Source organism: Neofelis nebulosa, chromosome 14 (assembly GCF_028018385.1).
Source record: "Neofelis nebulosa isolate mNeoNeb1 chromosome 14, mNeoNeb1.pri, whole genome shotgun sequence".
Taxonomy (NCBI): domain Eukaryota; kingdom Metazoa; phylum Chordata; class Mammalia; order Carnivora; family Felidae; genus Neofelis; species Neofelis nebulosa.
In genome coordinates, this window is record NC_080795.1 from 8,063,804 (window position 1) to 8,091,257 (window position 27,454).

The 27,454-nt window shown below is 41.1% G+C and overlaps 2 protein-coding genes across 6 annotated transcripts in view; one reads left to right on the forward strand and one right to left on the reverse strand.

Annotated features, from left to right (window-relative positions):
* Positions 1 to 9,979, reverse strand: part of TMEM68 (transmembrane protein 68) — a 60,783-nt gene extending 50,804 nt beyond the window's left edge. For 2 of the 4 annotated variants that reach the window (XM_058699610.1, XM_058699606.1), the window contains exons 1-2: positions 9,841 to 9,979; positions 1,148 to 1,192 (exon numbers count right to left, since the gene is read on the reverse strand). The gene's annotated coding sequence lies outside the window, so the exon portion shown is untranslated. Of the gene's footprint in view, positions 1 to 1,147; positions 1,193 to 9,795 lie in introns of all 4 variants that reach the window. The other 2 variants (XM_058699607.1, XM_058699608.1) reach the window with 2 other exon arrangements.
* Positions 9,980 to 10,242: 263 nt separating this feature from the next.
* Positions 10,243 to 27,454, forward strand: part of TGS1 (trimethylguanosine synthase 1) — a 43,204-nt gene continuing 25,992 nt past the window's right edge. For both annotated transcript variants that reach the window (XM_058699604.1, XM_058699605.1), the window contains exons 1-6: positions 10,243 to 10,463; positions 17,867 to 17,931; positions 20,280 to 20,440; positions 21,003 to 21,828; positions 24,142 to 24,259; positions 25,715 to 25,801. In XM_058699604.1, coding sequence (XP_058555587.1) covers positions 10,360 to 10,463; positions 17,867 to 17,931; positions 20,280 to 20,440; positions 21,003 to 21,828; positions 24,142 to 24,259; positions 25,715 to 25,801 — 1,361 coding nt within the window. In that variant the 5' untranslated portion in view covers positions 10,243 to 10,359. The remainder of the gene's footprint in view (positions 10,464 to 17,866; positions 17,932 to 20,279; positions 20,441 to 21,002; positions 21,829 to 24,141; positions 24,260 to 25,714; positions 25,802 to 27,454) is intronic.

Sequence of the window (27,454 nt, forward strand, 5' to 3'; positions counted from 1 at the left end):
CAGAGAGAGAGGGAGACACAGGGAGAGGGAGAGGGAGACACAGGCTCCAGGCTCCGAGCTATCAGCACAGAGCCCGACACGGGGCTCGAACTCACAGACCACGAGATCGTGACCTGAGCCAAAGTCGGACGCTCAACCAACTGAGCCACCCAGACACCCCCCCCCCCTTTTTTTTTTAATTTTTTAATGTTAATTTATTTTGAGAGAGAAACAGAGAGCAAGCAGGGGAGGGACAGACAGACAGGGAGACACAGAATCCGAAGCAGGCTCTAGGCTCTAAGCTGTTAGCACAGAACCTGACATGGGGCTCAAACCCACGAACTGTGAGATCGTGACCTGAGCTGAAGTCGGATGCTTAAAAAACTGAGCCACCCAAGCGCCTCTTATTTCATTTTTTTTTTTAATGTTTATTTTTGAAAGAGAGAGAGAGAGAGAGAGAGAGAGAGACCGCCCCCAGGGGAGTGGCAGAGAAAGAGGGAGACACAGAATCCCAGACAGGATCCCGGCTCTGAGCTGTCAGTCAGCACAGAGCCCCACATGGGGCTCCAACTTACAAACCGTGAGATCATGACCTGAGTTGAAGTCAGATGCTTAACCAACTGAGTCACCCAGGTGCCCCTATAGAATCATTTCTTAATACCAAAAAGGAGTACATTGTTCATGGTTAACTTTGTTGCAGATTTAAATGTGAAAATTATAAGGTTTCATTTGCATGCTCATGAAGCATGTCAGGTTTAGCTTTTGAAATAACTCACAAGCTATAATTGAGAAGGAAAATAAACCTGATGAAGAATGAGATTTCGGATTGATCTTAACAATTTCACTTACATCTTAAGTGGATCACACACTGAATGTTTGTATCTTAAATTGGGCTATGTTGACATAACTGCTCTTCACAAAAGCATCAATATTTGAGTCAATAAAAGTAACCCAATTCTTTAGGAAATGATGACATACATTTGTGTGTACTGTCCTTTACAAGCAGGTTTACAAAAAATTTCTCTATTCTTTTGACATTATGCAATAATAAAAATTTATCAGTGTCATTTTTATCTTGTAGTCACTAAAATTTCTCTTAAGGCTTCAATGACTGAAACTATAGCCATACAATTATTTTATGCCACTTATCTCTAAACCAGTCACTTACCAAAAATTAGGCAAATATCTTGTCCCAATCTTCAGTGTATATGTTCTGGAAAACACAGTATACAAAGAAAAATATGCTTAAAAAATATAATCATTAATATCTAGAGTTAGAATTTCCATAAAATAAATAGCAAAAGGCATTCACATATGTGTGACAAATATAACCCCACACTAGTGTATCACAGTTAAATCATTCTCGTGACCAATGCTTTAGTGAGGACAACGCTATACACTTATTTCTAGTATATAAAGCCCCACCTAAGACTTTCTTTTAAAATTCAGAGCTAGGAGTGCCTGGATGGCTCAGTAGGTTAAGCACCGGACTTAGGCTCTGGTCACAATCTCACGGTTTGGGAGTTTGAGCTCCACGTCGGGCTCTGTGCTGACAGCTCAGAGCCTGGAGCCTGTTTCTCATTCTGTGTCTCCTTCTCTCTCTGTCCCTCCCCTACTTCACACCGTGTCTCTCTATCTCTCTCAAAAACAAATAAGCACCAAAAAAAATTCAGAGCTATACAAAATTTTTGATTCTTTGGAGAAAAAGTATGAAAGTAAAATGTATAACTGAACAGGTCTCTTTTTAGTAACTTTGCCAAATAATAAGTTGATGGTCAAATATGATTTTCAATGATATAATTACATTAGCTCTTATGATCATGTTCTCTACACAAGATTTCCTTCTTTCATTCCTGTTTTCTTAGGTTCTGATTCTATTCTTAGAGACATTTTGTCATCACTGCATACGACATAGTCTTTACAAAAATCATCTCAAACCCTTTGGAGATGAGACAAGAAGACATAGTAAAGAAAGGGGTGGAGGAAGAGGTAGAGACAGATACACAACAGCAGTTATACGTTCGTTGTCTTTATGCCAAGATTATCTTGCTCCCTGATTTATTGGCAGGGCCTGCGATCTGACTTGGTCTTCCAGGGGTGGAGGATTTAGTCTAATTTCCTTGTCACCAACAGCATTGATTGTGAGAAATGTGGGCCTGCGATGATAAGAGAAGCTAAACACGGCACATGCTAAGCCCACAAGCTGGGCTTTATTTTTTTCACTGAAATATATTGGACACACGATGCTATGTTAGTTTCAGGTGTTCAACACAGTGATTCAAAAACTCTGAATGTTTTGCTGGGCTCACCACAAATGTAGCTGCCATTTGTTACCATACAGTGACGTGGACTTCAATTACATCATATTCTCATCAACCCATCTGAAGACTTGAACCCGTATAATGTATCAGGATGTGGTCATTTAGAAGGCAATATAAACATAGCAAAACCTACTACTTTTTAAAATTGGAGTTTTCCCCCAGTAACATGGCTAGAACTACGAAAATGGAAAGTAAGTGTTGATGACGATGTGGAGAAATTAGTACCTTCATATGTTGTCGGTGGGAGTAAAAATGATGCAGTCAGTGTGGAAATAAATCAGTCTGGCGATTCCTCAAAAAGCTACACATAGAGTTACCTTATGACCCAACAATTCTACTGCTAGGTACGTATGCCAGAAAACTGAAAACACACATTCACACAAAAATTCGTGTATGAATGTTGATAGCAGAATTACTCCTAAGGACCAAAAAGTGGAAACAACACAAATGCCCATCAACTAATGAATGGATAAACGAAATGTACTACACCCAAACAATAGAATATCATTCAGTCATACAAAGGAAAGAGGTACTGGCTCATGTTACAACAGGCATGAACCTTAAAAACATACGAGGTAAAAAAAAGTCAGACACGAAAGGCCGCCTTTTACATGATTCCATTTATATGAGATTCCCAGAAGAAGCTAATCAGTAGAGACAGAGAGGCAAGTGGCTTCCAGGGGCTGGAGGAGAGGGCAATGAGAAGTGGCTGCTAATGGAAATGGAAGTGTCTTTTGGGAAGAATGAAAAGGTTCCGGAATTAGATAGTAGTAATGGCCGTACAACCTTGTGAATATGCCAAAAACCATCAAGTTGTACATTTCAAAATGGTCCACGTTATGGTGAATTACACCTCCACAAAAAGAGCTTTTAAAAAATGTTCATAAGTTAAAGTTTATGATGGCTTCTCAAATATGTTAAAAGGAGCTTCTCCTAGGCCTAAAAACCAATCATTTTGATCCGACCCTTACTGCTTAATACAATTGCCCCCTCTAAACTAGTCTCATTTCCGATTTTAACAGGATCATAAAATCTTGTGATTTTAAAACCTTCTTTAGTACCTCCCCCACTCAAAATGGGTAATAGAACTATACCTCTTATGCTCAATTACACTTTCAGTTATCACACATACTTAACAAACACATACAACGAAGAGGGACAGCACACAGGCGCACATCCAGGGACAGAAGTTATGTGGACATCTTCATGCACAGTCCCTGAACTGTGCCCCCGTGCTGCAGGAAAGGGCCTCCTCCAAAATGGTCATCCTCGATTTTGATTTAAGCCCTTTCAGAACCGGAAACTCAAAAGTTGTCCAATTCCATCTTCCAAACCATCCATCAATCCACAAAAGATCGTCCATACATACTTACCTGACTGTAACTTTTCCCTGCCTGACCTAGTTCTACACCATAGAACTTCTGTGAGACACGGCACAGCTATGATAAGCTGTGAAATCCCGTTTTCTAGTCAGAATCCTGAATTCTTTTGGGGCGCCTGGGTGGCTCAGTTGCTTAAGCGTCCAACTCTTGATTTGGGCTCAGGTCATGACCTCACAGTTCTTAAGATGGAGCCCCGCGTCAAGGCCCTGAGCCATCAGTGCACAGCCTGCTGGGGAGTCTCTGTCTCCCAGTCTCTCTGCACCCCTTGGCCCCCTTGCGCACGCTCTCTCTCAAAAATAAATAAACATTAAAAAAAAAAAAATCTCAGTTCTTTCAACCACTCCTCAGACCCTAGCGTCATAACCTCTCACCACTCCGGTCACTCCGTGATGGACTCCAGTTTGATATTGAGAGCAACAGGTACAGTAACCCACCTGTGCCTCAACTTGCTAAAATCTGTAAAACTGGGATATGGTAATAGATACACTACGTTAGATGACGCTAGGTCATGACGCTATGGAGAAAAATCTACAGCAGGGTAAGAGGGTAGGAGGGGGTTGCAATGTTTTAATATCATAGCCCAAGAAGGACTCCTGAAAGGTACATTTGAGCGGAGACCTGAGGAAGTGAGGAAGCAAATGATGTGGGAATTTGGAGAATTCCTGGCTAAAATAAAAGCAGACGCAGAGGGTGTGTACTTGGTAAGGTGAGGAGCAGCAGGGTAGCAGGCTGAGAAGAGTGAAGGGAGAGGGGTCAGAAATGGGCAGAGAGGTAGCACTGTGGAACTCTCTAGGCCAGCTTTCATCTTAAGTGAGCTGGAGAGGGCACCAGAAGAGACAGACAGCCTGACTGCAGCTTTAAGTGACCACTGTGTTGAGAATACACTGCATAGGGAGCAAAAGAGAAGTTAAGGCAGTAAGTGAAATGCTGAAAATGGCTCAGACAAGGCTAACAGAGTGAAGGTCTGTCTGTAAGAGACCATCAGTTTCTGGATCTATCGTAAAGATAAAGCCACTGGAATTGCTATGAACGTCTGTAGAATGTGAGTGAAAGAGAGAAGTCTGGGAGGACTGCAGTTTTGGCAATGTGGGCTTGTATTCCAGGAGACACTGTCACTTCCCGTGTGACCTAGGCAGACCTAATATTGCTATGATCACCACTGTTATTAGCTAGCTTGAGAAAAGACGGAGTTACAGGAAGAACAGGTTTGGGAGTGGTCTCGACATCAGAAATTCAATTTAGAACATGTTAAGATTCTAGTAGACATCCAAGTGAAGACCTTTAACAGGCAGCTGGACATACAGGTCAGCAGGAAGATCAGGACTAGAGGAATACAGACATATATTCCTCCTGGGGGGGGGGGGGGCGCATCTAGAATAAAAAGAGTCCCCAGGACTGAGCCTTGCAGCCCTCAACATTTTAGAAGTTGGAAAAACCATGAGGAACCAACACTCTCCTTCCAGGAATGGCACCCTGTGTGTCAAAGTAAGGAAAGAGTATTCAGCTGTTTCAAATGATACTGAGAGGCCTAAGAAATAAGCATTGATCACTGCGTCTTACAACACAGAGACATTGACAAACCCTGATAATTAAGAAATATTTTGATACAGTGAGGATGAAAGTCAGGTGGAGTAAATTCATGAAAAAAAAAAAGGGCAACGAATTGGAAACAGCAAATATGGACAACTCTGCAGAGAAATGCTGACACAAAAAGGAACAGAAAAGTAGGGTGAGTATCTAGAGGGGAATGTGGGTCAAGTTTGTTGTTGTTTTAAGATGAAAGAAAACAGCAAGCTTTAATACCAATGGTAATGGGTCAATGGGAGAGTAAGAAAGAGATGATGCAGGAGAGGAATAATGTTGGGACCGGTCCTTGACTAGACCACAGGGGATAAATACAGCGTCTAAGACAGGGGATGGCCCAGAGAAGACTATGTCATTGGGTTATTAATTCATTTACTCAACATATACTTATTAAGCAAGTAGTTCGTGCTCCACACTATTCTAAACACTTGAGGATACATCAGTAAACAAAATCATATGAGAAAATCAGGGTGCCTGTGTGGTTCAGTAGGTTAAGCGTCTGACTTCAGCTCAGGTCATGATCTCACAGCTCGTGGGTTCGAGCCCCATGTCGGGCTCTGTGCTGACAGCTTGGAGCCCAGAACCTGTTTTGGATTCTGTATCTCTCTCTCTCTCTCTGCCCCTCTCCTGCTCACGCTCTATCTCTCCCTCCTTCAAAAATAAATAAATATTAAAAAATCATATGAGAATGGGGCGCCTGGGTGGCTTAGTCAGTTGAGCGTCCGACTTCAGCTCAGATCATGATCTCACAGTTTGTGAGTTCAAGCCCTGCCTTCGGGCCCTGTGCTGACAGCTCAGAGCCTGGAACCTGCTTCGGATTCTGTGTCCCCTTCTCTCTCTGCCCCTCCCCCACTTGTGCTCGCTCTCTCTCTCTCTCAAAAATAAATAAATGTAAAAAAAAAAATTAAAAAAACCCATATGAGAAAACATATGTAAAGCACTTACAATAATATGTCTGGCACATAGTAGGCACCTAACAAATACCAGCTAAATATAGACCTTACCTGTGTTCCTTCAAATCCGTGACAAAAAATGTGGACCAAGACAGTGCCCTAAAACCTGCCACTAAAGAACTACCAGAGGCGTCTGAATTACAAGCCTTTGAGTGGATACTTACTTTCAATAATATGAAAATTGGCTTTACAAGTCAAAGAATGCAACCTCTTAATTTTGCAGAAACCAGTTAAAAGAGAAAGCCAAGTTCACGTGCCCAAAGTTACTAAATTAATTTAGTGAAGAACCAAGGACCAAAATGAAAATCCAGCTCCTACCTCCTACTCTGGTTTTCACTACATTCTCTGTAAGATCTCTGTCCCTCTCTCTCTAACAGAAAGCTGAAAATATTAAGATTGCAATTTCTGTCTTCCCACCACTTCTGCCTGGCCCTTGTCCCCCTCCAATTTACCACGGGCTATACTGGACTCCTTACCACTTTGTTTTGATCCAATTAAAAACTATAATGGTTAAAAGTGGTTTGGGGGGAGATACAGTATTTTCATTACCAAAATAACAGGTTACTCCAACCAAAAAAAAAAAAAAAATCTACAATCAAACACAGTCCTCGCATCACATATTAAAAAAATATCGTAATGTTGACATTGATAGTGAAGCACATTTATTGTAATTGACTTTACACACTTTAAAATAAGAACATTTCAAAAACTAATAAATCAGAACAGAGGACTTCTTGTTTTCTGTAAAAACTTAAGTTAATAAATCTGTTTAAAAAAATTGGGGGGGGGAAAGCAAACTGGTACAGCCACTCTGGAAAACAGCATGGAGGTTCCTCAAAAAGTTAAAACTAGAACTACCCTAAGACCCAGCAATTGCACTACTAAGTATTCATCCAAGGGATACAGGTATGCTGCTTCGAAGGGACACATGTACCCCAACGCTTATAGTAGCACTATCAACAATAGCCAAAGTGTGGAAAGAGCCCAAATGTCCACTGATGGATGAATGGATAAAGAAGATGTGGTCTATATATACAATGGAGTATTTATTACTCAGTGATCAAAAAGAAGAAATCTTGCCATTTGCAACTACATGGATGGAACTAGAGGGTATTATGCTGAGCGAAATTAGTCAGAGAAAGACAAATATATGACTTCGCTTATAGGAGGACTTTAAGATCTCAAACAGATGAACATAAAGCAAGGAAAGCAAAAATAATATAAAAACAATGAGGGGGACAAAACAGAAGAGATTCTTAAATACAAAGAACAAACAGGGTTGCTGGAGGGATTGTGGGAGGGGGAAGGGCTAAATGGGGGAGGGGCACTAAGGAATCTTCTCCTGAAATCACTGTGGCACCATGTGCTAACTTGGATGAAATTATAAAAAATAAATAAGTTATAGAAAATAAAAAGAAAAAATTTTTTTTTAACATTTTTATTTTATTTTTGACGGAGAGAGAGACAGAGCATGAGGAGGGAAGGGACAGACAGAGAGGGAGACACAGAATCTGAGGCAGGCTCTAGGCTCTGAGCTGTCAGCACAGAACCCAACACGGGGCTCGAACTCTGAGGTGTGAGATCATGACCTGAGCAGAAGTCGGACGCTTAACTGACTGAGCCACCTAGGCACCCAGAAATAGATCTATTTTTTAAACACCCGTTATCAGTACTTTTAGCACCATGGATGGCAGCAGATCAATTTTTTACTTTCAGTATATAAGCCACATTAAGGATACATTGAAAATGCCAATTAAATACTCGCTGAAATAAAATTAATTTTCCCTTTTCCTTTCTGCATTTTTAATAATTGTTTAACAGGGGGATAGGACTCAGTTCTAGCGAATAAGCATTCTACTTCAAACCATCAATAAAACTGAAGTTTATCTAATATCTCCATTAAAACATCTGGCAAACCTAGTAATTTTATCTTTAAAACAATATCTTTTAGGGGCGCCTGGGTGGCTCAGTCGGTTTAAGTGTCCAACTTCAGCTCAGGTCATGATCTCACGGTTTGTAGGTTCGAGCCCAGCATCAGGCTCTGTGCTGAGAGCCAGGAGCCTGGAGCCTGCTTTGATTCTGTCTCCCTCTCTCTCACCCCTCCCCAAGCTCACTCGTGCGAGCTCTCTTCTCTCTCCCTCTCTCTCACTCGCGTGCGAGCTCTCTTCTCTCTCCCTCTCTCAAAAATAAACATTAAAAAAGTAAAAACCAGGGGCGCCTGGGTGGCTCAGTTGGTTAGGCGTCCGACTTCAGCTCAGGTCATGATCTCACAGTCCATGAGTTTGAGCCCCGCATCGGGCTCTGTGCTGACAGCTCAGAGCCTGGAGCCTGCTTCGGATTCTGTGTCTCCCTCTCTCTCTGACTCTCCCCTGCTCATACTCTGTCTCAAAAACAAATTTAAAGAAAATTTTAAAAATTTAAAAATAAATAAAAACAATTACCTTTTAGATTTCAAGTTTCAAACTCTAAGTTCTGATATGAACTACCTTCCAAGGTTTGGGATTTTTTTTTTTTTTTAAACCCTAGAATGTCCTTCAACTTTTAGCTAGAATCTTGCATTCTGATAATTACTGTTCTACCTTTTTTTTTTTCCTTAACCTATCCTCACCCCCCAAATGTTGCACATCTATACGGGTGTATCTGTAACTGGGCAGCACTCTTATGAGCCTATCTCGGACACCAGGTGGAAATAAACATTTCATTCGAAAATTAATCTTCTATTTCTATCCAATAGTAAATGCGACCAAAACATTAAGGACTGTGTTAAACATCTGGATTTTATCTCAGCTTTAACAGAGGCTAAAGAAGTAGCAATGCCATTTCAGCATTAACAGCACAACCAAGCCCTGAAATGCTCCAACCACCCCCAAGTCTGAACTTGCTTCTTTAAGGAAGCTGCCCGGGCAGTCTCAACGAATACCACACACCAAATACTAACTTCCTTTTTCAAATCTAGCAGTGGTGTTCCAGTTTTCGGCGTCCTGGTTATGTGCACACGCATTTTTCTTACGCATCGGCAGCCTGAGGGCAGAAATCTGTTCCACAGGCTGCCAACCCCAGGGACCAACGCAGTGCCTGCGCGCACAAAGTAGGTACCCACTCAAACTATTAATAGCACACGAGCGATCGGATACACAGTTTCGTTTAGTCCTTCCAGCCGCCCGAGGCGGCAGGTACTACTATTCACCGTTCCTATTTTACAGATGATCACAAAGAGGCTCAGGAGGGTTACTTCGCTTGCCCGGATCACAGAGGCAGCAAAGGGGCATCAAACCAGGATTCCAAGCCTGACTCGTCCGGAAGCCTTCTTAACCACTTATTCCTGCGGCCTCTCCCGTACACGCCCGTGATCCCCCCAGAAGGCTCGATTCGGATCCCGGAACCAGAGGTCGCCGGGCAAGCCCCAGAGGCCTGTAGTGAGGTTGTGACACCTCGCCTCGCCGCCTAAGTTGAGATGAAACGAGGTTTTTAAGCGCGGGGGTTGGGGGGGGGGGGGGGTGATGCGCGGCGGAGTGAAAGGGCTCGTTGTGACCCAGGCAGGGCCACCCCTCCCCGCCACTCCGGTGCCCGAGCTTATACCGAGTACTGCGGGAACCGCCGGGGACTCCGGGACTGCCTCACCGAGACGAGACTCGCGGTCCTGGCGGCTCAGAGCCCCGCGAGACTGATGCGGAGCCGCGCGCCGGAAACGGAGGACAAGAGGAGGACCGACGCGCCTCTGGCGGGAGGGGCGGAGGCGGCTCGCCCTCACCCTCGAGCAGCGGCGGGAGCCCTTCGGGGGCTCAGCGACCCAGGGAAGCGGAGAAATTTCAGCGACCAGCGTTCTGCCCCACGAGCAACCTGTGATGAAAAAGACAAACACCCGCGGCAGCCCGGACCGCGTTGGGCCGAGCACCGCCTGCCGCCCCGCCCCTTCCGGGGCCGCCAGGAACCGTTTCCGGTGGCGGCCCCTCCGCTCGCTGCGGGCTCGAGCACCCCCGGGCCCGTTTGTAAACTCCTGACGTTCCCCCGCCCTCCCCCCCCCCCCCCCCCACCGGGCGCGCCGGCGAGACCTCTTTTCGGTGTCCGGGAACCAAGCAGAGGCCGGGAAGGCCGGTCCCGTGCCGCTGGTCGCAGGGCTTCCTGCTCCGAAGTGGGAAAATGTGCTGCGACAAGTGGAGCCGCGTGGCCGAAATGTTTCTCTTCGTTGAAGACCGGGAGGAGGATTGTAAGATCCTTTGCCTGTGCTCCAGGGCATTTGTGGAGTAAGTAAAAACGCGTCCCTCTTCATTTCTAGCCCGGTTCTTGCCCAGAAATGTAGGCCTCGCAAGCCACGTGTGATTGATCCCCGAAGCCGTGGCTCAAGTCGAAGACCCGTGGGCAAGGTGGTTTCAGGAAAGAAAAGTCCTCAGAGTTCACGGAAGGTCGCCTATTACCGTTAAGGGAAGGGGGAAATCGACTTTGTCGGCTGCTGTGAAAAGATGCGGCAGCTGATTGATTTCGTTTTTATAAACCGAGGGGACGTTTAAAAATCGGGGGAAGTGAAATGTCAACGCCCCTTCAGGGGTGTGACAGCTCAAGGTGAAGACTTGAAGATGAGTACCTTTTGTTGGTTAACATTTTTTGAAAACCTTGAGATTTATTCAAGTGCATATGCGCAAAGAGCTTCCAGTTACCCGAGATAAAAGATTTAACTATAATTCCATCAGTTTTCAGCTGTATTTTTGGGAAATATTTGGGGTAAAAATTGCCCTCCGTGGAAGGAAGATAACCAGTGGGTGGGAAACAAGGAACTAAGGAATCGGATTATAGGGATTACTGTTCGCATATCGGGTGTGTGAGTTAAGACGCTTCTTTTTTCCGTCCCTAAAACAGGTATGTTTTCACAATGATTTCCAGTGATTTCGCAGGCTTATTGTTAGATTCAACCTGTGGAAGTAAATTTCATGTGCTGTACTTTTAATGTAGTTTAATGTGGGGGAATTGAAGTTTGAATAAGTGCTTACAGTTACTGTGTTTGTGTGGAGTAATCGGAAAATTGATCCAAAAAGAAGTTAAACACGATGTTTAACTTTTAAAATATTGCCATCTTTGCATACGTGCATGCATGTGCAAATGCTTTCTGTGGTTCTTTGTATTAGGTACCCTGGTAGGCCCTGAGGTGTAAGACACAGCCTGTTGCTACACCATAGTAAGACAACTGTTACATAATTATTTAGCGAATTACAGTCGTAGGTGCTATAGGAGAGGAGTACAGGGGGCTGTCATAGCAAAAACCTAACCTTTCTCCAAAGATCACAGAGATTTCTTTGAGAAAAGTCGCTTTTGAAAAGAGGTCTAGAGAGGGGCGCCTGGGTGGCTCAGTCGGTTAAGTGTCCGACTTCAGCTCAGGTCACGATCTCGTGGTCTGCGAGTTCGAGTTCCGATTCTGTGCCTCCCTCTCTCTGCCCCTCCCCCGTTCATGCTCTGTCTCTCTCTGTCTCAAAAATAAATAAACGTTAAAAAAAATTTTAAAAGAAAAGAGGTCTAGAGAGTGGAAGTAAACTGGGGTATGTTTGAGTGAGAGAGGGAGCGACGAGCAGAACTCTGTAAAAAGTAGAAGAAAGCCAAGTCTACATACCTACTTCTTAGCCTGCAGCCAGATGAGTCTCGGGGCTATCTTCATGAAGCCTCCTTTCCACAAAAAAAAAAAAAAAAAAAAAAAGGAAAGAAAAAAAGGGAATGTGAGTTATAAAATGCATGAAGTTGATGGGGCACCTGGGTAGCTCAGTCAGTTAAGCATGACTCAGTCAGTTAAGGGTCCCAACTTCAGCTCAGGTCGTGATCTCACAGTTTGTGAGTTCAAGCCCCGCGTCGGGCTCTGTGCTGACAGCTCAGAGCCTGGAGCCTGCTTTGGATTCTGTGTCTCCCTCTCTCTCTGCCCCTCCCCCGCTCGTGTTCTGTCTGTCTCAAAAATAAATAATAAACATTAAAGAGAGGTTTTTAAAAAAAATGTAAAAATTTGAGAAAAAACTGTCATGCCATACCCCTACAAAACAATATGCTACTAGATTTCAATTAAAGCAACTTTATTTAGAGCACAATTTAGGGGGCTCCTGGGTGGCTCAAGTCTGTTGAGCTTCCAACTCGATTTCAACTCAAGTCATGATCTCATGGTCATGGGATGGAACCCGATGGGCTGGCATGGAGCATGAAAACTGCTTAATATTCTCTCTCTCTCTCCCTTCCCTCCACCCCCCGCCCCCAACACACACACACTTCTTCCCCCTGGTATACACGAACTCTCTCTCTCTCTCTCAAAATAAAAATAAATGAATAAAACACAATTTAATTGCCATATAAATCACTGATTACTTTGAATTTAGTCTTTTTGAACCAAAATGTTCATTTTTTAAACTTCATATAATTTCATACATATTAAAACTTTGAAGCTCTACTTTGCTTTTAGAAGCCGCATTCTGAGTTCAAAATAGGTAAAGAGAAAAGAATGGCTTTTTCCTTTAGATCACTTAATGCTCAAATTATAACCCCTTAGAACGAAAACAACTTGGAAATATGATCTTGAAATTATTTCCAGGAGAAGTCCTGGGGACTTGGAGACATGCTGGCAGTTCAGAGGCTTAATAGTGTAACTCTGACTTTCCAGGTAGAGAAAAGGTCTGTTTCACCATCTTAAAATAACAGATTGACTGTTAGCAAAATTCTAGAATAGATTATTAAACTGAAAAATAGAGTACCATACTTTGGAGCAGAAACAGAAAACGAGCATTAGCATAGGTGCCTAATACCTTCTTAGTATTGAGTTGACTCTCATACTAAACTAAACTAAAGGTTATTGTACACCTCTCCTAGAAGGCAGAAAATAGAACCTCATATTGTAACTAATTTTTATTTTCTGAGGACATTATATTAACATACTGTCAGGGCACCTGGGTGGCGCAGTCAGTTGAGTGTCTGACTTTGGCTCAGGTCATGATCTCGCAGTTGGTGAGTTCGAGCCCCACACTGGGCTCTGTGCTGACAGCTCAGAGCCTGGAGCCTGCTCAGGATTCTGTGTGTGTGTGTGTGTGTGTGTGTGTGTGTGTGTGTGTCTCTGCCCCTCCCTGCTCATGCTTTGTCTCTCTCAAAAATAATAAAATAAACGTTAAAAAAAATTAACATACTGTTTTATGAGCTCTAGAGTAATCTGTTTCATCTGCACATTCAGGTTTTCATACACCATATATATGAAGAAGACATAATTACATGTAATGGCGCTCTTAAAAATAATCATCATGATGGCTCAGTAGTAACATGAAAAAATAGCTTACGTTAATAAACGTCTGAATATAAAATATCTACACTATAATTACAATTGTGTAAAAATTTTGTGTTAATATGTACATAGTCTAGAATAGAATGTAGTAAAATGCTGAAATGATGGAGTAGTAGATTTTTGTTATGAAAACAACAGACATTAATTATTTAATTCTTTTAAAGGAATTACTTAATTCTTTTAAATCATTTTTTTCTTTAAGATTTACCTATTATATATATCTGATGCTATTCATTCTTAGAAAGTTTATGCTTTTCTTGTTTTTAACCTTTATTATTATTAATTTAAATCCAAGGTATTTAATATGTAGTGTAATAATGATTTCAAGAATAGAATTTAGTGATTCATCACTTATATATAACACCCAGTGCTCATCCCCACAAGTGTCCTCCTTAATGCCCCTCCTCCATTTAGCGCCCCCTACCCAACACCCCTCCAGCATCCCTCAGTTTGTTCTATTTAAGAGTCTCTTATGGTTAGTCTTCTTCTCTGTTTTTATATTATTTTTGCTTCCCTTATGTTCATCTGTTTAAAGTCCACATGTGACTGAAGCCATATGATATTAGTCTTTGATTTATTTCGCTTAGCATAATACACTGGTTCCATCCACGTTGTTGCAGATGGCAAGATTTCATTCTTTTTGATCGCCGAGTAATATTCCATTGTGCATATATACCACATCTTTATCCATTCATCCGTCGGTGGACATTTGAGCTCTTTCCATACTTTGGTTATTGTCACTAGTGCTGCTGTACACATTGGGGTGCATGTGTCCCTTCGAAATAGCACTCCTTTGGATATCCTTCGGATAAATACCTAGTAGTGCAATTGCTGGGTCACAGGGTAGTTCTGTTTTTAATATTTTGAGGAATCTCCATACTGTTTTCCAGAGCGGCTGCGCCAGTTTGCATTCCCACCAGCAGTGCAAGAGAGATCCTCTTTCTCCGCATCCTCACCAACATCTGTTGTTGCCCGAGTTGTTAATTTTAGCCAGTCTGACAGGTGTGAAGTGGTATCTCATTTTGATTTGATAGTTGCCTGATGATGAGTGATGTGGAGCATTTTTTTCATGTGTCTGTTAGCCATCTGGATGTCTTCTTTGGAAAAGTGTCTGTTTTGCCCATTTCTTCACTGGATTGTTTTTTGGGTGTTGATTTTGATAAGTTCTTTATAGATTTTGGATAGTAACCCTTTTTGTGATATCTCATTTGCAAATATCTTCTCCCATTCCGTTGGTTGCCTTTTGGTTTTGCTGATTGTTTCCTTCACTGTGCAGAAGCTTTTTATCTTGATGAGGTCCCAATAGTTTATTTTTCTTTTGTTTCCCTTGCCTCTGGAGACATGTCAAATAAGAAGTTGCTGCAGCTGAGGTCAAAGAGGTTGCTGCCTGTTTTCTCCTCTAGGATTTTGCTGGCTTCCGCCTGTCTTACGTTCAGGTCTTTCATCCATTTTAAGTTTTATTTTTGTGTCTGGTGTAAGAAAGTGGTCCAGGTTCATTCTTCTGCATGTCACCGTCCAGTTTTCCCAGCACCATTTGCTGAAGAGACTGTTTTTTCCATTGGATATTCTTTCCTTGTTTGTCAAAGATTAGTTGGCCACATAGTAAATCATTTTAAAATAATTTCAAACTTAAAAAATGGGTCCGTGAACCATATTCCCCTCTACGCAGATTCACCAGATCTTAATAGTTAGCTGCCTTTGTTCCATCTCTCCCTCTGCAGACACAGAGACACGTGCCCAGGCCCCACATACACCATCTTTTCTGAACCATTTGAGAGCAAGCTGCAGACTTGATTCCCCATCTTTCCTAAATACTCCATTGTGCGTTTCCCTAAAACAAGTATATTCTCCTTCATAACCGCTGTCGAGGGTTCACATTTCCCCCAGCCTTCCCAGCAGTGTTTCTCTTTTCTTTCTGATCCAGAATTCCACATAGTTCCTCTTATGTTTACTTTTGACTTGTCAATCTCCTTTGGAAAAATTCTTCACCCTTTCCCTCCCTTTCGTGGCCTCAACATTTTAAGAAGTGCAGACCTTACCTTCTCCTTCTGTAGGCTGACCTTACTTAACCTGGGTCTCTCTGACATTTCAACAGGAACAGAGATGGGGCCGTGCCTTCTTGGCAGGAATGCCACAGAAGTGATCCTGTGGTTGGCCCTGCATCGCTTCAGCAATGACTTTCTGGAGATCAGTCCACCACTGGTGACGTTAACCTCCATTGCCCAATCATTGGAGTCTCCCAGTTTTCTTCACTGTAAAGTCACAGTGATTCCCTTTGCATTCATTAGTATGTTGTAGGAAAGTACTCCAGTGCTATACCAATACCCTGTTGTTGCCTGAATCTGCTACCTCTTGAAGATTGCCAAAGAGTGAGTCTCTGCCTGTATCGTTCTACTTTTATAAGTTGGCATTCTGTATGGAGCACTTTCCCTTCTCTCCACATATTTGTTTACTCCTGTATTTACATTAACGTGAACTCTGGATTGTTCGTTTATTGATAAGTTATATTTTATTACTGTCATTTATTTTGATGTTCATATTGTCTCAGCTTTAGCTGGTGGGGGCCTCCTGAGGTGGCTTGTATATCATTTTGATGTGTCCCTGGCATTGTTAGACCTCCTCCTAACCTTCTGGCACAGAAGGTGACCCAAGCATAATCTTTTATAGTCCATGTTTCAACCTGGAACTGCCATTTCTGAAGGTACCTTGGTTCCTTTTAGCGGAGTGGAGTGTTCAGAAACCAAGACTTGGGTGCTCGTTGTGTTCCCTGCTCTTGGGTTTTCATTTCCCCTATGCTCTCTCAGCAGATAGAATTAGGCAGGGTGTATCTGCATTTTACATACGTGCATAAATACATGTAGGTGTGTAGGAATATCTTGGCTATCGTTATCCTCAGTGCATTTACTTATTTGCTCAGTGTAACCAGTCTTGCAATCTTACTAGCCTTTTCCTCCATCTGGCACCTAGTGCCCCGTATCCTCAGGTGCTGACAGGCACGCCGTTGATGCCCTCTGTGTAGCTGTTGCTCTCCCCCACCCCCAGAGCCCTCTCCATTGTCCAGTGTTCTTGGGGGCCAGTGGGCATTGTGCCAGAGCACATTTGCACTGCATCCCCTGGCATGTTTGCTGTCCTACTGTGAGTCATCACTTTATCTTTTATAAAGTATCAAAAAATAAACAGGAGGATAGTGAAATATATCAAGTATACAAAAATTTTATTTGGTTGAATTCATTGTGGTTACACTGGAAAAATAGTATCAGGTATTACTTGCAGGTGGCTTTATTCTGGCAGTTCTGATGGAGTTTGTTACAGCTCAGTTTAATGGTAGGAAGAAAATGGCACAATTTTCTCCTTTTTCAAAGTGTCCTGTCAAGTTTATTTGTGTTAAGTAATCTCTGATCTTAGCAGATAGAAAACAACTCTTGAAGTAGGTATGTAAAGAAAAGTTGAATCATTCACTGTTGTTAAAAATTGTCGAGACTAGGGTATTGGCTGGCTCAGCTGGGGGAGCATGCAACTCTTGATCTTGGGGTCATGAGTTTGAGCCCCACATTAGGCACCGAGCTTACTTAAATAATTATTCAATTAAAAATTGTTGAGACTGAATGTTTTGTTTTGATTTCTGTATCAGTTTGATAAAATATCTAAATAAGAACTTCATTGTATGTTAGTCCCCAAAACAACCTTTGCTTGGACTGTGACTATCTTGTCTACTAAGCAATAATAACTTGGCTGATTTGCAAATGGAGTAGGGTCTACATGTGGATTTATGTGTGTGTAAGGTAAATCTTTCCACCTTTTTTTTACATGTTTATTTTTGAGAGACAGCAAGAGACCAAGCATGAGTGGGGGGAGGGCAGAGAGAGAGACACACAAGAATCCTAAACAGTCTCCAGGCTCTAAGCTAGCAGCACAGAACCCGATGTGGGGATCACACCCACGAACCATGAAATCCTGACCTGAGCCGAAGTTGGACTCTTGACAGACTGAGCCACCCAGCGCCCCTAGATCTTTCCACTTTTATGCTCACTTCTTACAGCAAGTTTAGAGAACACTTTCTTGTTTATGTATTATAAGATCAATTCTTCCCACAATGCCAGAACTACCCTTTAATTATACTAATTAGTAGTTGTAATTATAAATGATTCCTATGTGGTATATATTCCCTGTCCTAGATGGACTATCCTCGTAATAACCTCGTGAGATATGTGTTCTTTCCTCTGTATTACAGATGAGGAAGATATATTAGCAGATTGCTTTTCTGTTCCTTAACATTTTAAATCTATGCTGCCTTGAATTTTTTTCCCAGATTTATAATTTATTTCATTTTTGACTGTTTAATTTGCTTTGCAGAGATCGAAAATTGTGCAATTTGGGATTAAAAGGCTACTATGTCAAAGGCAATGGTGACAATGCAGGTAATACAGTATAAAACCATATGGTCCCTTTTCACTCAAAGTAACTATAATACTGTATTGATTTTAAATATAATTTGTTATAATGCCATGTTGATTTGTTGCATAAAATATTATAAATGACAACCAGTAATTATAGTCCTTATTTTTTATTATGACATGGTTCTAGAATCCTTTTCAAAGCACATCTTTTCTTTTCCTGCTAGCTCCTCTATGGACTTGAGGTAGCCTCTTTTGCTCTATGTAACGTTCCTTCCTGAGTTGTTGCCATTAGATAAGAGCAGGCTGAAATTTGCAGCTTTGAAAAGTAGAGAGCATATTTTTCCCCCCAGCAAAATTTTATTGTGTTGGAAGATAAACAGAGGCATATTAAAATTTTCAAGAGTTTATTCGAGCAGACACCTCTCCAAGTCAGGCAGTGCCGGCTCCCTGGATAGGAGCACCACTCCACGACAGGAGTTAGAGGAGGGGTTTTTATAGAGACGGTGTAGAAGCAAAGCAAGGAAATTACTTGATTGGCTATGGCTTAAGCATTGGGCTCGTTTGGGGAAGCCTACGGGCTATTTGTGATTGGTTGTTCTTAAGTTTTATTTTCTTCGATCTGAGCGCTTGGATTCTGGCTTAGGTTTTTGGTTTGCTTCCATTGACAACAAAGGCCTTAGAGCCACCTCAGTCTAATGACCTCCTTGTTTATATACTTTACCAATCGTATAAATAAGGTATTCAGGATAAGCGTCAGGATAAGTCAGGATAAGACCATAGTCTTCTGACTGAAGTGAAGAGCCCATCATCTGGGTTCACTTTCCCAAATAACAAATAGAATTTGTTGTATACTTTGAGCCTTATCTAGTTTCCGAAAACCATCTTGCTCTCTCTCAGACTTCCCTTTGAGACCGCGTTTGTTCTTTCCACACAGATCTTTTTTGTTTCTCTAGATATGGGCAAAACTAGCATGAGTTCTAGGCTAAAGTCAGCACAAGTAAAGTGTGTCGTGTTACCCTTAAAAGTCCTTTAACTCTCACAATAATGGAACGAGTCAGTGTTTCTTCAGTTGATTGCTGGACAAAGTGTTTGGTTTGTGTTTCAATGTAATGTACAAATAAGGTTTCTTCACACCCCGAGCTCCTGCTAAACGTAAAATATACATACCATGGGGCACCTGGGTGGCTCATGATCTCATGGTTGTGAGATTGAGCCCCGTGTCGTCGTGGAGCCTGCTAGGGATTCTCTCCTCTCCCTCTACTCCTCTCACTTGCTTGTGTGTGCATGCTATCTCTCTCTCTCTCTCTTTTTCATAAATCAATCAATCAATCAATGAATAAAACACATACTATGAAAGGAACATAAAACTTAGCACATTTGTTTTTCCTATTTGCTCTCTCTTGGACTGTCATAAGTTCATTGAGTGGAATGGTAAGTGGAGTCCCCTTTATTACTTAGGCAGAGATGTTTTTTTCCCTCTTTGTTTTAGTAGGATTTGTACACAAAAGATTTCTTTATAGTCTCCATTTTTGCTTTGTAAGACTCACCGTTCTGTCGCCTACAGTCATTTAGCTGGAGTGCAGCTCAGCCCTAATTGAGTAGGCTAATGTGTAAAGTGACATTTATCTCACATTTCAAATGGCTAATGGAACATTTGAATGGCATTTGTCCTGTTAATGGTGTGATACGCTTTTTTTATCTAACCATATTAGTATAAAGCAAAACTTACTTCGTTACAATACAACAGGTTTTTTTGTAAGACCTAGAATCAGGAGTTTGAAAGAATCTTCCAGCTCAGTAGATTTCAGACTTTCAATAGCAGAACGCTTTCATTCAATCATCTCTCCCAGAGTCACAGAATATAAATCCCAGTTGCGATTAAAGTACCCTCAAAAAAAAAATAAATAAATAAATAAAAATAAAGTACCCTCCAGGCGACTAAAGACATGCCTTTCACCTCTCTTATTACTAGCTCCTAAAGTAACTCCACAAATCATCATTTTAACTTCACTGATCTAGTTGAGTAATACTGCCTGTGGCGAAAACGTGTTTTCCCTGTGATTACTCCACCATGTCCCCCCCCCCCCCCCCCCCGGTATCCTCAGTACTCTGCACGGTGCAGAGGGCTCTGTGCCCAGCACAGATGAGGTACTCAGTACGTGTAACTTGAATGGGCAGCTGGTAGCAGGCAGAGCCAGACTAGAAGTTGTCTCTTGATTCTCAGTTGGCCGTTTTTTACTAGTCTTTTTAACTCCTTAAAAATGGTAACACTTGCATGATTCTGGATCTCAGGTTCCTCTTTGAAATGAGGACGATAAAACTTACATCTACCTTCTCCCTAAAATGAAGCTAACAAATGCTGTCTGTAGGAGACCAAGCAACGGAAGAGGAGGGAGGTGGCACGGCAGAGTCACATGACAGCAAAGGCTTAGGCCTAGATGAAAGTGAACTTGATTCTGAGGCTGAACTCATGAGAAGTATGGGACTACCACTCCAGTTTGGTGGTGTATCTGCACATAAGACTTTTGAGGTAGGTAGGGGCGCCTGGGTGCCTCAGTCGGTTAAGCGTCTGACTCTTGGTTTCAGCTCAGGTCATGATATTGTAGTTTGTGAGTTCGAGCCCTACATCAGACTCTGTGCTAGTGGTGTGGAGCCTGCTTGGGATCCTCTGTGTCTCTTTCTCTGCCCCTCTCCCACTTGTGTTTTAAATAAGTAAATAAATATTTTTTTTTAAAAAAGAATTTTTTAAAAGTGTAAGTTACTTTTATTTGTTTCTTCGTTTTCTTCATAAAATACCACATGGAATTATTTTATCCCAAATCTAACACATTCATACATTAGAGCACCCCACTTCTTTTTAAACGTACATATTTATAAGTTAACCAAAACTGCAAGTTTTGATATATGTCTATGTTTGATTTTTTCCTCCTCCTGTAAACATAGAGAGTAAAATTAATCTGTGTGTGTAACTAAAGCCCAGGATGAGGGTTTGAGGATCTATTATTTAATTTCATGGTAAAAGAGACTTGGATTCTACTTTCTCTTATACTTTATGAGGTGCATTTGATATTCAAGTTATTTATCTTATGTAGGTGTCTATGAATACTAGAAATAAAGTGAAAGTCAAAAAGAAAAAGAAAAAACAGCAAAAGAAGTACTTACATGAAATCATGAGAGAAGCTTGGAGACAAGACTATGAAGAAGATGACATTTTGGCTTCAGATGATCCGTCTTCAGTTGAACGGTATGAGAACACCAAAACATGTGAACTTCAAACCAAAAAGGACCTTGAAACTGAAAACCTTCCTGTTGAAAATACATTATGCCCAAAGCTAGAAATTACGGAGAAGTGGGAAAAGTATTGGAATGAATATGGAGGAGGGCTCTTATGGCAAAGCTGGCAAGAGAAACATCCAGGTCAGACACTGTGTTCTGAACCTTGGAACATTCCTGATACAAAGGAGGAATGGGAACAACATCATAGTCAACTCTATTGGTATTATTTGGAACAATTTCAGTATTGGGAAGCTCAGGGTTGGACTTTTGATGCCCCAGAAACCTGTGATACAGATACTTGCGGGCCTAAAATAGAAGTTGACGACGAGAAAGATGAAAATTGCATAAAAGCAGACTTAACGTCTTTTCCATCTTCATCTATTACCATTGATAGTGAAAGCTCTAGCTCAGGTGATAAAGAGCATAATGAAATACTTGATGGAGTTAGTAACTTAAGTCTGAATTCAGAGGAAGTGGAACAGAGCCGGTTAGATTCTTCAGTAAGTTTCGATGGATGTCAGTTGCTAAGTGAAGTCGGCAGCGGCAGAGAATGCCCTGCCACTGGCCAAAGTGAACCATGTCACGGAGGAGCCAAGGACAGCAACGTGTCTGGGAACAGAAGCGCAAACCGACCAGCTCAGGGTAAGACTGGCCAAGATGTATCCTACTGAACAGGAAAATGAACCCACTGAGCAAAATGACACTAATCCTTTATGCAAGACTTACACAATGCCAACTACATTTTATAGTATAAAATGATTTACTCCATATATCACAAGTTGTTTATTTCCCTTTCATATAAATCAGAAAAATGTTTGCAAAGGGTTCTCAAAAGTATCATTTTTTCCACTTGTACCTCGGTGGCCAATTAAAACTTGAAACTCCCTTGGGGCACCTGGGTGGCCTCAGTCGGTTAAGCGTCCGACTTCAGCTCAGGTCATGATCTTACAGTCTGTGAGTTTGAGCCCCGCATAGGGCTCTGTGCTGACAGCTCAGAGCCTGGAGCCTGTCTCGGATACTGTGTCTCCCTCTCTGTCTCCCTCTCCCTCCCCCACTTGTGCTCTGTCTCTCTTGCTCTCAAAAATGAATAAAACACAGAAACGAAACAAACAAAAAACACCTTGGAACTCCCTTGAGAAATTTAGAATAGACATGGAACTTCCAAGTTTCTGTGAGGCAAATGTATGTATAGGAGGCATATTAGAGAATGGTTCAGAGTACACAATGGATGTCAGGCAAATCGTACTCTAAGTTATATCTGGAAATTTATTTTGGAACCAATGAAGTCTTGCTCTGTAGGAAATCTCAACAGGGCATGATAGTAATTTCTATCTAGAAGAGTTGACCTCAGGATCCTCGTTAAATATCCAGGATAAAGAACTTAGTTGACTCCAGCCTAAGTGATTGAAAACATAACAAAACAAAACCTGTCATGCAAATTGATGTCTAAAGAACTAAAGAAAGGATGAAAGAAAGCCAGTGAGAGGTATGTTAAGTCAGAGGTGGTTATTAAGAATGCTCTTGCTAGGGAAAAGGGTTCTAACTGATGGCACCAGGAAAATGAGAGAGGAAGAAATTTTTATGTTTGGCCTATGTTTTATCCTTGATGTTTGGTGCCAGACAAGTCTGGTTTGTAATAGAGGACTTTCTTCTCGGCCTCATTCCTATACGAAGCAAAAGGTTTTGGCCTTTTATTTAACAATTGGGTTTGCTTTGTTCCTTGGATTGCTGATTTTCATCTAGCTGAGAGTTCCCTTTAGAGAGAGTTCCTAAAGGACCCTACCTACTTTTTTATTTCTTTTTTCTCTGTGCTCTCCCAATGGAGCTTACCTCAGTATTATCATTCTTTTCTATTTTGGTGTTATTTTCATCCTTTTTTTAATGTGATTATGTTAGTCTTTTGACACTCCTCTCTGCTCTCTCGATTACTTTCTGTGCTGATTTTGACCATAAAACTAGAAATCTGTGTATTGGCCCATGTATTGGCCACTGTCTTACTACTTCATGTTACTTCTTTGACCATCCTCCCTTCCTGTTTGTTCCCTTTGTGAAGCATAGTAAACCTCATAGTCTCTGCCTTCTGTGGTCTATTTCGTAGTTTGCATGCATAGATTGGCCATTTTTGTTACCTTTTCCCTTAATTATGTGTGTAATTGGCCATTTCTTTAATTAGTCCTGGGGTGAGTGCCATCAGGATCAATCTGAGAATTCGAGGTTTTGTTTTGGATCCTCCCTTGAGATCACAACACAAGGTATATGTTGCATGTTTTCTATGTAAGCATAAAGGTTTTCTATTGTTTGCGGTTGCATATTCTCCTGCAATAGTCTGTGCCTACACAATCAGAGTATCCCATTGTCTACACTACAGACAACTCTCCATTTCTAGTTCCCCCTACTCACTTTGTGCCAGTCTGAAGAAATACAGAACAAAGACAGGTGCCTCAGTCAGAGCAGCCACAAGTTTAAAAGCATTCTTTTTAAATGATGGTGCTTACCTTTCTGTTACTTCCATTGTCAATTTAAGGGCTATATTAGAGACCAATGTATTTGCTTCTTAATAAGGAGAAATCATTTTTCTGAAAACACTGTATTCAGAGTCATGTAAGTTAAAATTCAGTCAAATGTGATAGCTGTTAGTGTGTGTGATTAGAAAGCTTTCACAAAAGTAACTGTGGATTAATTTATGTAGATTTGAACAGTTAGGAGGAAAAAGTTTTCGTTTGCTTTCTAAGTAGTTAGATCATGGAAACTTTAATAGATAGGCATAGCTACAATTTTACGCTCAGACTCTGCATGTGGATACACAAAATAGGTCGATTCGATCTGGCGCTGTGCCTGACATGCGCATACAGTTCATTGCAAGAAAGCCAGTAAAGTATTTGATCGCCTTTGCAAAAGGCAGAGGAATTGTCAAACCAAGCAGAGAACTCCACTGCAATATCTCTGCCTCTTTAGATTCACAGGACTCTTCCGAAGCAAACGCAATCAGAGAAAGACCACACTCCAACGGTAATGATGGAGACGAGAGTGAAGAAGATCCACCTGAACATAAGCCAAGCAAACTCAAGAGGAGGCAAGTAACACATTACCTCCCTCTCCACAGTGGGGTAGCAGAAGCACTTGTGTCCATGAGGGGGTGGCTATAAGCATTTGTTGTATTACAGTACTTACTGTTAGTCCTGGAGAAAAGGAGAAAAGGTGAGACGTACTAGCCTTGGAACACGGTCAAATCCCACAGTTTCTTGTCTATAAAATGGAACCAATGCTTTTTTTATGAGATCGTTAGGAAGACTAGAACTAGCATGTAATATATCTGATGGTAGTGTCAGTAGGTGACAGCTTTTAATAATGTGTCCGTAGATATGGTTTCTCTCAAGGACGTTCTGATTTTTTCTTCAAAAATCTAAGTATATGGTATCACAGAATTTTATGCTAAAAGATCTCAAGTATCTAATGCTCTTAGTCTGTACGTGAGAATATTAAGACAAAATGAGGGTAAGTGCTTTTGCCCAGAGTTACATAGCAAAACAATGGCAGTTCCAAGGCTGATGCCCAGACCAACTCTTCTGGAGGCAGTGCTCTTCTAGTATACTATTGATATGTAAAATTAAAGTGACAAGTAACGTAGGTTGGATAGAGTCAAATGCTAATTCTGTAAGATACAAGGAAAGGACGGATGTTGCAGAACTTCGATGTTAGCTAAAAACATTTTATTCCTGTGACAGGATGTGAAGTGTTCCACATATGACTTTTATGTTACATACAGCTTCTAGAAAAAATAATATGCAAACTTTGGGGGCCCAGTAACCTAGTACTTTCATAAAAGCATGCCTCCATTGTGTTCCTTCTACATGGTTTGCAGTGCATGTTAATTCCTCCTTAAGTGCCCAGAAGCAGAGACTCTGTGTGTTCTTACATTTCTGGAACGTAGTAGGTCCACCATAAATGTTCAGTGAGCTTAATTTAATTTGTAAGAATTATTTCTCACCATTTTCTCTTAGTACTGTCACGTACGTCATAGGGGTCACTGGGAGGTATCCCCATTAGATCAGTGATCATGGGTTACTTGATAACACACTTGTATCACAACCTTATTCTTCATATTTTTTTTTTAATTTTTTGGTTGGATTAATACTTCTCAAATGTTTTCTTTGTTTTTGAGGAAAACTTCTAAAGGTAACATTCTAGGAGCTTAGTTGAAGGCTGTAGTTTTTACAGGTGTTTTTCCAAAGGCAAATGGAGAGATCTGTATTTGTGCCATGTTCAAGAGTAGAGAGAGTTACTTGACAAAGTTTAGGATCTGAGTGCTTTTTGCTGTGTTCCAAATACTGCTGGGTACGTTATCTTATTTGGAAAATCTGATTAAAGTACTCTTTCCTGTCTTCGTGGATTTGTGAGCTGGAGCTGTGGTTGACTGTTGTGATTAGAAAGTGTGTGTAGATTGACTCTGTGTACCTTTTGATATTTTCATTAACTGGTGGCCTCTAGATATAATAGTTTATCACTGTTTTACCTTTTGTTTGTTTAGCCACGAGCTGGACATCGATGAAAACCCAGATTCAGACTTTGATGACAATGGTTCCCTTCTGGGATTCAAGCATGGCTCAGGACAAAAGTAATTATGTATAAATACTGTTGTTTTCCCAAAATTGTAACACTTCAGCTGTCTTAAAGTTCTCTGATAGCTAATGATAGTTATAGATTTGATAGCATTTGAGATAGTATAGTTAAAACACTAACCTCTCTTGTGGAGAGATCACCACACATTTGCTATATTCACATACATCGTTTACTCAGTTGCACGTCATACAATCCAATATCGTTATTACAATTTCATAGATAAAGCAGTGACTTGGTTGGGATCATATCATTTCCTAAGGAGAGGATACAGGGCAAGGTTTTGAGACTTGTAAGCAACCCTGACTTATCAGTGCTCACACAATTATCTAATCCTTGTGTGTTTAATTGATTACCCTGTATGTACTTCTGGGTTGTTCCTAAGATTTAGGCATGTTCCTTTGAGGTTCTTCCCAAGTTATTGTATGTACCAATAGTTCATTCCTTCATACCGCTGAGTAGTATTCCATTGTATGGATGTACCATAGTTTCTTTAACCATTCATCTCTTAAAGGACATTTGGACTATGTATGGTATTTTGCCATTACAAATAAACTGCTATGAACATTTATATACAGAAGGTGTAAGTTTTCTCTGGTATTAAATGCCCAGGCATTAAATATAAGAAAAGTGAAGGGCTTATTGCACATACCATGAAGACCAAACTGAGTATTTAAGGCACATTAAAGACCTACCATTTATGTCAACATGCACCAGTGATTTAAACCAAGATTAAGGTCTTTGATGTTTCTAAGGGCTGAGACTTTCTTTGTTAGTTGTGCAGTTTTAGCTGATACCTACATATTATGAAGTCAGCAAGGAAAGGACATAGATCTCAAAGTTGACTTATAAATTGAATCCAAATCGGTTAAGGATTACATGCTCATAATACTATAAATATTTTTTTAATTATCAATTATCTCTCCCTTACGGTACTTGAAGGCAGTTGCCGTTGGTATAATTATTTAAGGCTAAAGATCACAAAGATGAGTAATATAAAATGTCTTCTTGATAGTGCCATGTTTAAATTCCTGACAGAATTTATTTCTACCCACATGTAATTTTATTGAGAAGTTACTTGAGTGGCTCTTGCTAGGATACATCCCTGGAGATTTATTCTGTGACCTGGGATTTAACTTAACTATTCTTCTGTTTAGGATTCCCAGTTCTACTTAGAAGAAAAGGATAAGGGGGACCTGAGTGGCTCAATTGGTTAAGTGTCCGACTCTTGATTTTGGTTCGGGTCACGATCTCATGGTCATGAGATTGCGTTGGGCTTCACGCTGGGCATGGAGCTTGCTTAAGATTCTCTCTTTTGCCCTGCCCCTCTTCTGCTTGTGTGCTCCTACTCTTTAAAAAGAAGAAGAAGAAAAGGATAAAATGGACTTTTTTATAAAGTTTATAATATGGCTAGAAGATAACACCTGATATTTAACACTAAACTTCAGGAGTTTGTAAGTGCTAAATTGTATATTACACTTTAAGTTTCTTATAGTCTGTGGGAGAAGTACTTCAATAAGGCTTGATATAGTCATAGAAGTCTTTGTAGCAGATCTTTATCTTTTAAGACTAGAAAAATTCAGATGGTTAGATCAGCAGATATTTTCTAGTTATTTTGTTAATATGGGTTTGCTTCTTGGGTAAGCTCAGA